This window comes from Etheostoma spectabile, chromosome 21 (assembly GCF_008692095.1).
Source record: "Etheostoma spectabile isolate EspeVRDwgs_2016 chromosome 21, UIUC_Espe_1.0, whole genome shotgun sequence".
Lineage (NCBI taxonomy): Eukaryota > Metazoa > Chordata > Actinopteri > Perciformes > Percidae > Etheostoma > Etheostoma spectabile.
In genome coordinates this window covers 4,049,009-4,066,281 of record NC_045753.1, presented here as the reverse complement: position 1 = coordinate 4,066,281, position 17,273 = coordinate 4,049,009, and the positions used below count along the sequence as shown (strand labels likewise).

At 40.4% G+C, this 17,273-nt stretch overlaps 1 protein-coding gene across 3 annotated transcripts in view; it reads right to left on the bottom strand.

Annotated features, from left to right (window-relative positions):
- Window positions 1–17,273, bottom strand: part of rab3gap1 (RAB3 GTPase activating protein subunit 1) — a 44,724-nt gene that overhangs the window by 18,337 nt on the left and 9,114 nt on the right. For all 3 annotated transcript variants that reach the window (XM_032502845.1, XM_032502846.1, XM_032502847.1), the window contains 11 exons: window positions 13,584–13,749; window positions 10,880–10,979; window positions 9,112–9,193; window positions 8,431–8,499; window positions 7,674–7,747; window positions 6,389–6,481; window positions 5,219–5,391; window positions 4,278–4,382; window positions 3,634–3,806; window positions 3,237–3,291; window positions 863–1,231 (listed from right to left, as the gene is read on the bottom strand). In XM_032502845.1, the coding sequence (XP_032358736.1) occupies window positions 863–1,231; window positions 3,237–3,291; window positions 3,634–3,806; window positions 4,278–4,382; window positions 5,219–5,391; window positions 6,389–6,481; window positions 7,674–7,747; window positions 8,431–8,499; window positions 9,112–9,193; window positions 10,880–10,979; window positions 13,584–13,749 (1,459 nt within the window). The remainder of the gene's footprint in view (window positions 1–862; window positions 1,232–3,236; window positions 3,292–3,633; window positions 3,807–4,277; window positions 4,383–5,218; window positions 5,392–6,388; window positions 6,482–7,673; window positions 7,748–8,430; window positions 8,500–9,111; window positions 9,194–10,879; window positions 10,980–13,583; window positions 13,750–17,273) is intronic.

Here is a 17,273-nt window from a genome sequence, read left to right as displayed (position 1 = left end):
GATCAAGCAGTCTGGAATAAGGAAATCAAGTGGGTACCTTAGCACAAATGTCTTACTTAGTGTACGCCACTTGGTGTTGGGCAATAACAATGCTTCTCAGGGATGCTTTGGGAACACAGTTAGTGAACATAACACAGCACAAAAAATATTCATAATTTTCTGATTTTAGAAAAATAAAATACTGGAGAGAGTTGTCTCCCCCGGCCCCTCCTCCCCGGACTCAACGATCACGGCGGTTGCCAGGTTGAGAACACAGCATCAATGTTGCTAGACGCTAGTTTGACATAGCCAGACATTACTCCACAGCCCAGCGAGGTAGCTAATGTTAGATACCGGCTTCGTGGACAGTCATGAAAGCCTGTGATCACGCGGCGTTCTGTACCCGACTGACAACCACCCTATCTCGGCTTAAAATGATGCAACAAACACTAAAACATCATGACCTCGCGGTCCTTATAGATATTTCCTTTGCACTCCATTGGGGACAGATTACCTGCTGAGATCAGTTGCATTGTTTTTTTAACCAGGGCAGAAGTTTTCAGATTACATTACGTGCTTGCATAACTGCAAAAGGGTTCTCCACTGTTTTCTCAGTTAGTTTTTTAAAATGATATCAGATGAATGAACAGAATATGCCTTTGGAACATTGGATGAATGGTTGCTGATAATGGGCAATGTAGATATTGCATTAAAGATCAGCCACCCACTCAGATCAGCTGGTATTCTGTCTACAATGGAGTTGAATGGGAATGGAGTGACCCCAAACTTTTGACCACTAGTGTATGTGTTTTCATAAATAACTCATGAATGTGTGAGTGTGTAAGTGAGTGAGCAAAAGAGACCGACCCAGATAGATCCTTACCTGTGTGACAGGAACATAGAGAGGCTCTGTAGAGTTGAGTAGAGTCATGTTGTTATACGGATGTAGCCTACCCTCTGCTTTGCTTTTACCGCCATGCTTTTCTACATCAGGATGTGGAGTCTCTGTCTCCCCCTGGTCACTCAGGCACTCAAAGAACTCATCCTCACTGTCGCTCCACGAGTCCCAGGATTTCCCTTGAGACACCTCCTTCGTTGACGTGGATGCAGTTATTGATGACGCTGCAGACTCTGGTACAGGGCGGCCATTCTGGTAGCCACCAGACACCTTACGCTCTCTCTCTTTGCTTCCCTCCAGCACCTTGCGAGCTTCATCTCTGGCCCTTTTCCTCTCGATGCAGCAGTTCAGCATCTGTGCAGGAAAATACGGCCTTTTCAGACATGACATACCCATCATTGCTGTCCTCATTTCTCTGTTGAACTCATGGCTTGTTGCTGTCTTCAGACTTTAATGTTACTTACAGCTACATTTAGACAGGACACAACAATTGCAATAAGAACGAGTGGGAGTGGTGCCATTGCTAAAACATAAAAGTATAAGTTGAAAAGATTCCACTTTTTTTTAAGCACAGAATGTCATTGTACACACAGCTTGGTCCCTCATTAATTATTTAATATTCTACATATTATCTAGAGATATTATCTGAGTGCTGGTTTTTCTACAGTACCGCAGGTACTGGGGTATGCAGTTCTTCCAGAAGATAAATGCCAAAGCTGTTCAGTATTTTTTTAATGTTAAAGATACGTGATTATTTTTGGGGTGAATTAATATATACTGCAATATGTGGAATTTAAGTAAAAAACACTGTAAGCTGTCCACTAAATATCACCCATTTTCAGCATGCAAGGTAATTGTTATTGTCATTGCTCTCGTGTTGTGTCCTTCATCATATCGGAATTGCCAGGGGATCAACCCGTGTTGACTGGCTTGGTTTGAAATAACAAAAGACGGGTTGAGCCCTGATCATTAGTGAGAAAGAGGTATAAATCTGTTGTTTTCCGCACAGAGCCCAAATCTAACGCTAGCTGACATTAGTGCTTGTTAAACAGTCACTTAAGTATCAGAAGGGTAGAGGGGTTCAGAGCATGCAGACAACAGAGGTTGTAGTATATTTTGTGCCTTTATCAATTTTCACGTTATTATAGTAATAGTATATTACACCCATGTTGAATTGTGTTTATAAGGGGATACAAAATGTATCTATTTAATGACTGTTTGTATTTTAGATTTTTTTTTTTTTAAATATTAGGTTATTTAAAAAAGTATCACACATATGTAACATTGAACTCAAAACGGAAAAATCAAATGCAACCGATTAAAATCCTTCAGTCAAGAGATGTACTTAAAAAACTAGTATTTGTGATACTATGAAGCAATTATTGGCACATTGATTAAGAAACAACAAGCAGAAAGGACTAGAGACCACAAGATGCCCAAATAAAATATGACCTCGATGACAATCAGAATTTTGAAATTTACTATAAGTATTGATATAGTCAACCCAGATTAGACAACACTAATCAGGTAGACTCTCTGCTTGATGAACTACACCTCCCAACAGTTTCTGAGACCCAAAATGGATCTCTGTGTGCACCAATTTTGGGGGATGAATTGAATAATGTAATCTCGGGCCTTATATCGCATAAAAGTTCTGGGCCAGATGGGTACACATCTGAATGGGACAAGATGCTTCGAGAACCTCTGACACCCTTACTTCTTAGGACATTTGACTGGGTGCTGTAGGAAGTGGAGACACCCCCCCCCTCCTGGAGGTAAGCAGCTATTACAGTAATCCTTAAGCAGGGAAAGGATGGGCTGAATTGCTTGACTTTAACTATAGACCTGTGAACTTTTTAAACAGCACTACAACATTTTGGCCTAAATATTAGCAAAACGATTGGAGCAAATTTTGCTCAAAATCATACACCTAGACCAAACAGGCTTCATTCATGTTGCCTAGTAACGGGGATGCTGGCGAGATTGACGCTGCTTGTTTATTTTCAGTAATTTTACCCTTTTTTTTCCAGACTACATTGATCATTTTATTTGATTTTTCTACTCAGTTCATTAGCAAAGTCCAATAGTTATATATCGCTATGCATTGTATCGTCTCTCTAATAAAGAGACAGTACATACTAATAAATAGCAACAATGGTAATTGTTGCATTAACATGTATAATTATTGAATAAAATAATAATAAACACAAGATCTGTCATTGAAAAAGTAAAACCTTGGCCTTCCTTAACTATGAGTGTCTTGTTTTCCCACTGGGAATGACCATAGGTACTGATTTACTTTAATAATTTTTCCTTATGGCTCAAACACACACTGCATGCATTTTGTATAAAAGGCTACCTGGAGCTTTTGATGCAAAAGACAACAGCGAAGATCCGGAGCTCCACCAGCCAGTCTGAAGATTAGGAAACACATGACACAACTACATGAACTACTGAACTGGTTCAAATACCTTGCAAAAATAGTAACATTGCCTCTTAAACATATTATACTTGGATTTCTGTATTTTATCAGTGATTGAATACTAGAAACAGGTAGTGATGAAATGTCTGAATATAAACTACATGCACGTTGAGAAGATCAAGATATGCAAAAATCACAAAAATGACAGCTTTCCTCTTTGACAATACGACAACTGGTAGTGGCTAGATGCAGATCTTAAACCATATGTGTGGTGTTATGCCTATAGCCCTTTTAAAATAAGCCAAAGAGTAGCCCCAGTGTGTTTCGTACACACCCATAGATGAGGTAGTTGTTTTCCCAGCGATAGCGCAACTCTAAGACAAACTCTTGCCAAAGGTGTGCGACAGCACGCAGCCCGCCGTGGTTGTAGTTGACCAGACACGCACACAGCGCCAGTCGGTAGGTCAAACTGTCACTGGGTGCTGATTTCAGCTGGAGGAAAAGGTTCTGGACACAGGGAGATAGAAAGCATGGGGAACGATGAATACACACACACAAATATGACTTAAATAGATGACTGTATACAGTCACTGTGTCAAGAAACGCTTTCCCAAAGGTTTGCATAATATCTTGTCATTTTTGTGCGTAATTACATTTCCCATTGTTTGAAGATTGTAATGCTTTTTGCAATGATTGTGGGTATTTTTATGGTTCGGCAGTGTTTAAAAGTGTTTGTTACATGTACAATTTTCTTTAAAACATGCATCATTGACTGACTAGTGAACCTTAGATGTGACCTGGCTAGGGCCCTGGGACGCGTTCTCCATCTCAGTGTATTGTTTGTCACTGTTTCTTAAATATATAAAAATAAATGAATACATAATTTGAAAAAAATAAATTTGATCAAACAACAATATGTCACCTGGCTAGAAACCCAGTGAAATTGTCAGTGTGTAAGTGGTGAAGGGACAAACATACATCGTAAGAGTTTTTATTCTGTTCAGGTTTCCCGCTGTTTGACTGTGCCGTTTTACTCTTGCTATTCTCTGATGACTTTTCCACAGCCGCATCTGGGAAGAGATACTGAGACATGCAAGAAAATAACACACACTTTAACACACAAAAAGGGAATTCAATTTAACATTTACATAAAAACAATCCATAAACAATCAATCACTGCCCAAGTCATTTGCCTGCCATACATTTTTGATATTGGTCTAACCTGGCATCTTGGCTTAATTGGTGCACACACACACACACACACACACACACACACACACACACAACACACACACACACACACACACACACACACACACACACACACACACACACACACACACACACACACACACACACACACACACACACCACACACACTGTCCATCACTGTCCATCACTGTCCATCACTGTCCAAGTCAATTGCCTGCCATACATTTTTGATATTGGTCTAACCTAGTATTGTGGCTTAATTGGCATTTAGACACACAGACAAGACCACAGACACACACAGACACACACAGACACACACACAGACACACACACAGACACAGACACAGACACACACACACACACACACACACACACACACACACACACACACACACACACACACACCTTCTAAGGCTGTTATGTCAGATATCATTTTAAAGTCCTGTATTTAGAGCCAGATGGAAGTAATGTTAATCAGTGTCATTCATTATGCATGTGAAAGCTCTGTTGTCATGCGAACATGAAGTGAATCAGACATGCGGCAAAGTTTGGCTCAGGCACAGGTTCAGTCTTTATTCCCTTTGCGTGCAGAAATCTCCACCACCACAGCAATGGCAGTGACTACTGCCCACGCTCAGTGGGGCTGTGAATTATGATTAGAATTGTTTTCTTTGATAATATCCATACAAAACGTGATTAACCCTTACCAGAAGGATAGAACTGAGTACATCAGGGTTGAGTGGAGACTCATCAACGCGTCTGTGGCGTCGGATGTGCTTTCGGGCACTGTGCACCATATTGGAGACAGACAGTTTGGAGATCGGCACGGTTGCTGCTGGCTCTGTCAGCTTCGATAAAGCAGAGCTGATGTCACTATTTTCTGCAGGGAAAAAAACAGCAGCTATTATCACACTATTATATATTACATTATCACACTAAGCAGTTCCCATCTAATATTTAATACTGTATCAAGTATCCATCCATCCATCTATCTTCATCCGCTTATCCGGTATTGGGTCACGGGGGCAGCAGCTCCAGCAGGGGACCCCAAACTTCCCTTTCCCCGAGCCACATCAACCAGCTCCGACTGGGGGATCCCGAGGCGTTCTCAGGTCAGGTTGGAGATATAATCTCTCTACCTAGTCCTGGGTCTTCCCCGAGGCCTCCTCCCAGCTGGACGTGCCTGGAACACCTCCCTAGGGAGGCGCCCAGGAGGCATCCTTACCAGATGCCCTAACCACCTCAACTGGCTCCTTTCGACGTGAAGGAGCAGCGGCTCTACTCCGAGCTCCTCTTGGATGACTGAGCTTCTCACCCTATCTCTAAGGGAGACGCCAGCCCCCCTCCTGAGGAAACCCATTTCAGCTGCTTGTACCCTTTAATACTGTATCTGTATATTGTATCTCAAAGGGAACAACACTTTTTAGTAGGGGTAGGACGAGACACCCAGCTCACGAGACGATACACGAGATTGGGTTCAAGAGATAGAGACGTGTGTCTCGGCCAAAAGAGAAGGAGAGAGAGAGAGAGAGCTCCGTAACTCTCTCTGAACGCTGGGTTCACTGGGAAGCTTTTTTCTTCCGCTATTGCTCTGCAAAAGTAAACTCAGAGTCAACTTTGGAGAATGGACGGGGATCTTCTATCCTAATTTTGAGGCTGCTGTTCTGCACCACCTCAACGAGAAATCTTGTCACATTTTAATCTGGCAAGATCTCGTGGGATTTCTAACTTTTTTAAATTGTGGAGATCAGCAAGTGTCTAAGTAAACATTTCACAAACACCAGTGGAAGAGGTAGTAGACTCCATGCTTTAGACTATGATTTGCCTAGTGACATTACATTGAGAAATAAGGCCATCCATTCCAGTGTTAAACAGACCTTTGACGTCCTCTTCAGCCAGTCCTCTTCCCAGAACCTCTTCTGTAGACTCCTTCCTACAGCAGAGCCTAAAGAATTCTGTCAGAACGTCACCTGCATGGAAAGATAGAAATGGGTCAAATTGTTGTAAACATTGATCGTTACTGAGCTTGAAAAATCCCGGAAAAGCATGGCTGCCGAATTGACGGCCTCTCTGAACTTGGCCCACGGCCCTATAAAGATATTGCTTGAAGCTATCACTACCACGGTGGCCAAACATACTTCTACTATCTCAGAGAGGGAAATGGCCCTTTGACTCAGATAACATCACAAGTCTGGAGGAAGAATCACAGTGTAATGACTGTACCTTCCTCTTGCTATTAGGGGGCGCTATGATTAGATCTCAATATTGACGTGTAGATGTCTTCAGGCCAGCCTGAGCAGTAAAAAAACATAAAAAATCAACACCATTCTCCGCTCACGTTTGTCAAGGCACTAAAAAGCTTTGCTATTTAGCTTCGCAAACGTTTTTAGATTATAATGATCAATATTGAAGTCAATTGTGTTAAATCTGTAGGAGGAGTTTGTTAAAGTAAAACCCCTGAAAATGGTCAAATCAGCCATAATTTGAAAATGTATTTACATAAAGCACACCTCCTACTGGGTTTAGGCAGTGGCCCCAAGAGGCTTTTTTGTATGTATGGATAAGATACATTGCCAAGGCCAAGTCTGAGACCCATGTTAGATTGCAATTTTCACCAAGTCTGATATGTATACCAATTTTTGTGCATTTCTGAGTAGCCCAAGCAGCTCAAAATGAGCTCAGGTGCATATTATAATAATAATAATAATAATAATAATAATAATAATAGAAAGAAGCTTTGGCCCTAATAATAAATAAATACTGCCAATAACAATAGGGTTTAAGCCTCTAATAATAATAATAATAATAATAATAATAATAATAATAATAATAATAGAAAGAAGCTTTGGCCCTAATAATAATACTGCCAATAACAATAGGGTCTAAGCCTCTAATAATAATAATAATAATATATAGAATAATAAAATAAAATAAAAAATCGTAAACTTCCCTACTGTAGTTTGGGGAATATGTCAATGTCTTGAAACAAGACGAGGTAAGATGATTGCATTCAATTTAATAAAACACTGCCTGCTTTCAAAACTTTCTTGAAACAGGAAGATGTGTATTGGAAATCGTCTTATTGCCTTATTTTTTAAAAACTTTTTATAGATGCAGAAAACGTGTTTCAAAATGTCTACTGGACTAAGGGATTCATCTTACCGAGTAAACACTGAGGGTTTTCAGCTGCCCTGACTCGGACTGACCAGTGAGGAGCTTGAAGAGGGTCAAGGTCACTGCCAGGTCACACCGAGAGAAAAAAAGAGAGCAGATTTAATTAAATCACAAAGCCTGTTGCTGTTCCAAAATTCTGCCCAGATTATGGCCGACGGTCTAAATCTAGGTTGTTCAAGATTTGTGCAGATGATATGCCCATGGCATCTTACCTGTATGTTAAAGCACCCATATTCTGCTCATTTTCAGGTTCATAATTGCATTTAGAGGTTGTACCAGAATAGGTTTTACACCATATTTTGTATTGTACTGCACATTTCTGCAGCTCCTCTTTTCACCCTGCGTTTTCGGGTCTCTGTTTTAGCAACAGAGTGAGACATCTCACTTGTTTTAGCTACAGAGAGACATCTCACTTCTATTCTATCTTTGTTGGGGGTCGCACATGCTCAGTAGCTAGGTAATGATAACATCAGCTAGCAAACGGTTTTTCCTACTTTGGTCAGTACAAGGCAAGGATTTTTCTGTCTTTATTAACAATTAATTATTAGTAACAGCATAAAACAATCAGAAAATAACGTAAAAATACACTTTGTCTTATTATTCAGAAAGAACACAAACATTGTGTGTGTGTGTGTGTGTGTGTGTGTGTGTGTGTGTGTGTGTGTGTGTGTGTGTGTCCTGAAAGCACAACATTACAGTAAGATTTACAGATAAAGTCCATATAAAAAATCCAGGACACTCTTACCTGTAGACGTCATTATCTACAACTATGCCTTCCGTCAGGTGAGGCCAAGTGGTTGCAAGATGAAGCTCACTACATCAAAAAACAGAGAAAAAAATAATTATTTTTGTTTTGCACAATGTGAGCTTCAATGTGTAATAACTTTTCAACTGTTTTCAATATGTTTGTTAATTCTATTTTAATCACAAAGACATGAAAAGGTAGATGTGAGAGGTTAAATCACATCTTCTTACTGTACGTGTGATTACGTTCTTACATCTACTGCACTCACTGTGGAGAATTGAAATGTAATCAAAGCCCAGAGGAAACAGACATTCAGTTTTGGTTGTAGGTTTAGGTTTTAGTACTGCCATCTGTAGTAGTTACCTCACGATGGGATACACTGCTCATGATACCAATAATATCACGATTTGGCAGTTCTGCAATATCAATCACTATGAACACAAAATGCCTGTGAAAAGGTATCTTTTTGTATTTTCTATGTTAAGTCCAAGCTGTTGGAAAACAGCCCACTTAACCTATTTTCAATTTTACCTCATTCATGAAATAGCGATGCTGGGAGCAGGAAAATCCATTCAGAGCACCATATGTATTGTAATTTATCATACTATTGGAAGACAGACAATATATTGTTGGACCTGTATTTTGTTTGACCCCTCGTAATCTTTACTTTTACAGTGTTACCTGATTGGCTCCTCACAGGCTCCAAATGGAAGATTCCCAAACTCCACTCCTCCCACCTCACCTCCAAGGAGTGTGTCAAAGTCTACCAGAAAGAAAGAAAAGAGACAATAGGAAAAAAAACAGCTGCAATGCACAGCAGCAAATCTGTTCACATCCAAAAACTGAATCCATATGTTGGACAAACAAGGCCACCAAAGAGCCAAGATACATTTAAAGGAGCTGCAGCATTTAATAGCTGAGACAGGAGACACTGCCTAGGTCTGCCATTATTCCACATCTGATACCAAGTGCACATACATAGATTCTTTAAGGCATTTTCAGTGTAATTGGTGGGAAATGTGTGCAACATGTATGCAATATGCACAAAAATAACACTTAAAAACATTTGTTTTAAAGAATTCTTGGATTCTAAAAAAAAAAATACATTCACATATATAAAACACGTTGGTTGTTTAAAGTTTAGGACAGTTCGCTAAGAATGTCCCTGAATGCAGAAAGTGCCTGCGTCTTCCAGATAACACACATTCATTCATAAGTCCGTGGACACTCAATTTGTTTGGTTGCTACGCCCAGTTTCACCAGTAAGCAAGTGAAATCAAGGAGGATGTGGTGTGTGTCTAAAAAAGAGAGACATCCAAGATACTGAAACACTGGACAGTCTTAAATTGGACCCTGAACTATCTTAAAAGTAGAAGACTACCCACTTGTATAGAATCAAAAATTCTTCCGTTTCAAACTGGCATTTGCGCTGTTGGTTTTACATTGGCTCTTATGCAGGAAGCAATATACCAAGAAATATCCTCTTTCCCCTTTTTGTTCATATCCACGATTCCCTTCATTAATTATACTTATAATATTTTCTTGTATACTGTACTTACTATTTAACCCTTTAGATCTGGGATTCACAAATGTCTTCTTATTTTGCCTTCTTTCTTAATTTATTGAATATTTTACAAGTGGTCGAGAGCCCTCTTACCAAGATAAGATAAATCCAGGTTTTCACAGTCCACAAATTGTTTTTCTAACGCAAGGAATCGAGTTTAACCTCATCACTTGTTAATTACATTACAGCCGTTACCTTTTATACAAACTGTTTACATCTGTGTAGATATATTTTACTATTTTTCATTATGAATATACATTTATTACATACTGTACCTTCATACATTCTGTTTACATTCAGTTTATTTATAATTTAACTGTACTATTATGTCTTAGAAATAACTTTTTTAATGCCTATTTAAGCATTTTTGGAGCAGCTTAGATTGGAACCAATGGCCGAGTAGACACTTGGAGAGAGGGCTCTGTATTGTACTGATATATTTATCCATTTAGAGACATGTAACCACATATATGTGCTTAGCTTGGAGAAGGAACATTGTGACAGCTAAAATTGTATTTGAAAACGGAAAAACTGAAAATCAGCGGCCAGCAGAGAAGGAGACAGGATTACCAACACAGTAGCTAAGCACTGTCATGCTTTTCAAAGGATCTGCAAAATGTATTTTGCCCCCCTTTAAGTGTACGCTATATTTAGAATATTTTCTCTGCTTGACCTTGCCTCCAGCGGGCATTTTCTCATGGGGAAATTAAGCTAGTTAGTTTATGGTAATGTATGACTTTGGGTCGGTTCGGATTCACCAAAGTCTCATAACACAAAAAAAGTTATCAGATCGAGGCAGCGGTAGACCCGCAACTCCTGTGTTCTGTTACGTAAGATTATTGTGTAATGTGTCACCACATAATCCCCCGTTTTGTATGTGCCTACCTGGAGGCTGCTGTGGCCACGAATACTGCTGCCAGTCCTGGAGAATGTAGGTAAAACGGATGGCAATGTTGATTGGAGGCAGAGGGGACAGGGTGCAACCCTGAGGAGAAAAAAAAGACAGAAAGGAAAAAGGTGGTTTAGCCTTTTCTGACTAAACTGTATTCGGAAATTTGGGAACCAAAAAAACTATACATCAAGAACTAAAAGTCACTTTTGTGCATGTTTCCAATGCATCCGAATACTTAATTTTCTATATCTGGACCAACCATTAGGAAATAAAACACAGACTGGACAAGCAGACTCATCACAATTCCTCTTAGAAACATTAATCTAAAAATAAACTCTGCTCCAAATAAGCATGTTTGGAGACATCCAGAAAGACCGTGCGCCCAAGATCGACCACTTTGCACTTGCACACGCGGACGTAACATGACTTAACCGACTTAGTACGGGGAAGCTTTCCGACGCTTTGGCCGCTCTGACGTGGCAGCGTTATATGTTCGACCATGGGAGAAGCACACACAGTCACTGCATTGACATTAGAAACCTTTTATGAATTACATATGTAATGACAGAATTTGTAGCGTTAATTGGGCGGCTGTGGCTCAGTGGTAGAGCGGTTGTCTGCCAATCGGAAGGTTGGTGGTTTGATCCCCGCCCCTGCAGTCATTGTCGAAGTGTCCTTGGGCAAGACACTGAACCCCGAGTTGCCCCCGGTGCTGCGCATCGGAGTGTGAATGTGTGTGAATGTATATCTGATGAGCAGGTGGCACCTTGTACGGCAGCCCCGGCCACAGTGTATGAATGTGTGTGAATGGTGAATGTTTCCTGTAGATGTAAAAGCGCTTTGAGCAGTTGTTACGACTGGAAAAAGCGCTATATAAATACAGCACATTTACATTTAATTGGTCGCCTATTGTCTGGTAGCAGTTAGCTCGCTCGTTAGCCGCTGAGCCGCAGCAGTGTGCAGGCAGAGTGTGGAGCCGCCGGACTAACCAAGTGCAGGACTTCACTGTGAGCGGACCGTTTAGAGACAATGTGGCCAGCAGTAACTGGTCCCTGTACGCAGAAATCGTAATATCATAAAAGATAGGTAACCCAGCAACGGCGATTATGAGCTTGTCCTCAGAATTAATGTTATGGTAGGAACAAAAGCTTACATCGTATGTTTCCCCGGAATCAGCCAGTGCGAAGGACCCCTATATTCTGATTGGCGGCTGGCGTTAGCTGCTGAAAGAAGCCGGCTTCCATTGAAAATGTATGACTTACGGTAACTTTAGACGCTCAAGTCGGTGGCGGTGTGTACGTAGAGTTACTCAACCACAGTAGAAACTTGTGTGTTGGCTCATCCTTTGGTCTGGGGGCTGTGCTCAGCCGACAACAGACAGATGGAACAAGTTCATCACCAGAGGCCTGTCTCAGGCCAAAAAGCATTATGCACAGATTGAAAAGAAGGCTTTGGCTGCAACTTGGGCACGAACGGCTGACGCCCTACTTCCCGGGACTGAAGTTAAAGTTAGAGACTGACCCTAAGCTTTTAGTGCCACTCCTGAGTACTGTTGTGGAGGTTTCATGTTACAGCGAGGGAGGAATTTTGTGTTGGAGAAGAGACCTTGTTGAAACAAAATTTAAAAAAAAAAAAGGCTGCAAACTGAATTAAAGGTTTAAGGTCTTATCTACTCTCTTCGGATAGGCTATGGTCTCGACCTGGGACCTGCTATGATAAACACCGTTTTAGGCAACTGTTTCTGTCAGGCTCCACGTCATCTATTCTTCAAGGAACTGGTGTGGAGTCATAACAAACCCAGATGTCTTCCATCAAGGAGAAACACACAAATGACAGATACAGAAGTCATATACTCTGAGAGGCATTGGAGATCTTATTATGAATAATTAACATGAAAATCATTGGTTGAATGTAATTTTCCCATTACAGTACCAAGGCTCTTGATGAACTCCCTCCCAGAATGCTGAGATTTTGGCTAAGCCTGATGAAGTTCACTTTTGACATTATTATCCTTATCGATAATAATTCAGAAGGAAAAAGACGAGGCAGAGGTTAAAGTCTTTGTGGATGCTGTCATTGAAAGCCTTTCTGCAACAGAAGCAAGATTGAAGGTAAATTAAGAGAAACAGAAAGAAGACCCTGTTTGTGGCCAGCCATGTTTTAATTTGTTGCATTTTCAGCGCAATTTCTGTGCTTTCTTTTGTTAGAGGTATATAGAAGACACTGGGACAAACTGCCACCAACATTTAGACAAGCTTTGTTCACAGGCGCATCTCATCAGATAATATCAGGCATCTCATTAATATTGTATGGTCTGTAGCTGTCCTCATATATCCGATATGATTGAATGGTGCTATAGGTTTGAAATTTTCAAAATGTATGGGTTTGGCAGCATTTTTATAAAGTGGATTAAGGTGCTTGAAAACCACCCAGAGGCTGCGGTGCAAACTAACGGGGTCATTTCGGAATATTTTGCTCTTGGTAGAGGAACAACAGCAAGAGGTTATCTCTAGGTTTGACCAACCTTCTAAATGGAAAATGTAAATGGATTTGACAATTACATAATACAGGAACGATTCACACACATTCATACACTGTGGCCGAGGCTGCCATACATCACTTGCTGTTGCACTCTGATTGGTGCAGCAACTCGGGGTTCAGTGTTTTGTGTTTATACTTGAGCATCATGACGCTTACTATCTTAGACTTGAAGATGTCAAGCAGGCCAGAAAGGTGGTTGTACTGGCTTGGAACCTTGCGGAGGTGGACCATCTCAAAGTCGGTGCGCACACCTGGGCCCTGGCACTCTCCAGCGTACACCCGTCTCCACTTTTGCTGGATCTGCACAAACATGGGCACCTGGCTGATGTGCACAAGATAAACAGGAGCAGGCATTACTATTAAGAACTCAGTGTGTTCAATGTATTATTTTTTCCTTCACTAAAAGAGGTTATGTAGCATAAAAGTTATGCAAGTAAAAGTTATGGAGGAAGTATAGAAAGGTGGTACTGGAGTTTTAGTCAATCTCACAACGTACATAACAACAATAACAATTAACTTCTGGTTTGTAAAGCAAATGCTACATTGTTCAGTATTATTTTCAAAGAGATACATGTTAAACTGCAATATTCTACTCTGGGAAATGTGATTACTTGTATTAATGTATTTGGCCCTCTCACTAGTAAACATATTAGCAGGACCATTTGTAACATGCATACATACAATCCTCATAAGTGTAATGCTATTGTCACAACGGCTATTATCAGTTGTTCAATTTGTGTTAGAAGGTACAATGATGTAGCTGATAATGATTCAGATATTTACATTTCAACTTGAAGTAATGGAACTACAGTGTAATGCAAGGCCTAAACATCATTGATGTATCATTGAGTATTATACTAATGTTATATGTGATGCTTATATTTTGCTGTTAATAGACAAACAAATCCTTATAAGTCCTGTTTACATGAAACAGGTCGGGTCCTACGGACAGAGTGAGTACCAGTTTTAAAGATCCATTCCTATCAATCCTCCTAGCGTGAGTCTATCTGGAACAGAGAAGTGACTCATAATATTCCACCTGGTGGTAGGGTGGTGACAATCACCAGGACTGCTATACACATCTACAGGGTGCAGTTATCACAAAAAACTGTCCCACGAACATTTAAAGAACTACAGACAGAGAAATGGACATTTTCTTTATTATGTTAATTTAAATGTCTGAGACCTGGAGATACAGTTGTGCTCATAAGTTTACATACCCATGGTAAAGTTGACTAAAAAGAGGAATAAAAAAAATTGTCTTTTGGAAATTTATCTTAATGCCTTAATTAAAAAATAAGGTAAAATCCAACCTTTAAGGACACCAATTTTTTTTGTGAATGAATAATGTATACATAAATAAATAAAGGTTCTTCCTTAAAATACAGAGGGCATAAGTATACACCCCCCTATGTTAAAATACAGGGGGCATAAGTATACACCCCCCTATGTTAAAATACAGGGGGCATAAGTATACACCTCCCTATGTTAAATTCCCATAGAGGCAGGCCGATTTTTATTATTAAAGGCCAGTTATTTCATGGATCAGTATACTATGCATCCTGATAAAGTTCCCATGGCCTTTGGAATTAAACTGGCATGGTGTTATTTCAGTTAGACTAATAGCTGGTTTGCTTTGCATTGAGAGATGATTTCATGGAAAGTATCCAATGCCAATCTCTAGGTATGGTGAAGGGTATGTGATGATGTTGGGGGGCTGTTTTAATTCCAAAGGCCAAGGGAACTTTATCAGGATGTAAAGTATCCTGATCCATGAAATAACTGGCCTTTGATAATAAAAATCTGCCTGCCTCTATGGGGATTTAACACAGGGGGGTGTATACCCATGGCCCCTGTATTTTAAGGAAGAACATTTTTTTATTTACAATACATTATTCATTCACAAAGAAAATTGGATGCATAGTATGAAGTAGTAGTAGGCTACCATGAATAGGACAGGATAGGACACAGGAATTCCTGTTTTTCACATTTAGGGCTGGTAAAAAGTTAATGTGGCAGGTGGTCTTAAAAGTTAACTTCAGGCTAGGGCTGCTCGATTTTGGGAAAAATCATAATCACGATTATTTTGGTCAATATTGAAATCACGATTATGTAACACGATTATTTCACATGACTTTGTAAACGTGTTACATTTATTAAAAAGACACCTTTCAACAATTCTTAAAACATTGAACATTTATTGTAGGCTACTTTTTGAACTATTAAAATAAATATAAATTTCAAATCAAAGTATAAAAGTATTTATTCCCTGTATTTCCTTCCACAATCTCTTTAAAACAAGTAGGCAACATTTTGGCAAAATATAAACAAATTCCAGCAACTCAATCCACGAATATAAAAGGCTGGCCCATCATCAGGCCCCAGCATTACCAGCAAATAAGTTAACTATTAGCGCATGTCTTTAGCTAGATAATAGGCAACAGACAGTTATTATTTTGTGCCTTTCCGAATTCAACGGATAAGGAGTTGCGCTGTACAGTGTGTTTGTTAGGGATGTCTGGGTTACGGAGGATGTTGAGGAAGTTGATTGCCGTTTCTGTTTCTTTATTAAATTGTCATAGGTCACTGTGTTTAATTTTCAAGTGGTTAAACAAATTCGTGGTGTTCCTTGACTTGCAGCCACTACCATGTAGCAAATCTTGCACGTAGCATGTTTCTGCTCGTCGTCGGATTCCTCGAAGCCAAACTGTTCCCAGACAACGGAGTTGGTTTTGCCTTTTTTGCTTACCAAACGCTGCTGTGGCTGCCCTCCTTCTGCCATCTTTACTCTCGCTAAGTTTTTAAATTCCAGCGAGTAATATGCACGCGACCTGCCTCCCTGACAGTGTAGGCTGAAAGCGTTTGGCTTCGGGAGGGGCGGATGTGCGCATGACGTGTGTGCGCGCGTGCCATTCAGAACACACAAGGAAATTACAAAACAGAACAAAATAATGGCAAAATAATCGTTTTTAATCGATTGTACTATTTTGGTAATCGTTGGGAGCCGAAATCGAAACCGAAATTCAATTAATTGCACAGCCCTACTTCAGGCCGTGGTGAATCGGCACTCCCAAATATTGGAGGCCAGTGATTGGCCTCCTGCCAACAATGTGTGTACCCTCACTGTCTTCTGGTATCCCCTAAATCTATGCTCAGCCCTCCTGGTCTACCAGCCTGGCTTCCAGGTTAGCTTGACGCGGTTATAGTTGTTTGATTAACATTGATGTTGCTTGAAGCACGGTCTTTGTGTCATTTATTATTTCTCTGCCTGGTCCATTTGCCTGTTATAATAATAATAAAAAAATTTAATTTATAATGCACTTTATATTGCAAAAATCTCAAGTGCTACATGTAAAAAAAAAAAGAAAGTAAGTGTAAAATACAAATGGAGAAAAATAAAAATATAAATAAACAAAAACAATGTAAAAGGAAAGAGATCAGTCATAATTTCCCAAAAAAGGGGGGTTTTAAGGCCACTTTAAAATCATCCACTCTGTGGTGTCCCGGTGGCGGGAAGCATTCCCCATTGGGACCGCTGAGAAAAAAGCCCGATCTCCCAAGTAGGGATTTTGTCTGGGGGGTTTTCAGGGAAACCGAGGAAAAGGGAGGGCCGGGGTAAGGTCTGGGGGGTGAAAAATTTCCCTTGGGAGGGGGGGGTAAACGTGGATCACGAGGGGTGGGGGGAACCTTGTCCCAAACCCTAGAGACCAGGAACCATTGAAGATTTGAGGGGGGGGTGATGGGGTCTTTTGCGCACCCCAACAATCCTAGCCCCGCTGTTCGGAGTCTGAGCTTTTAAAGGGGCTTTCTTGGGGACCCCCAGTGAAGGCATTGCAGTAGTCCACC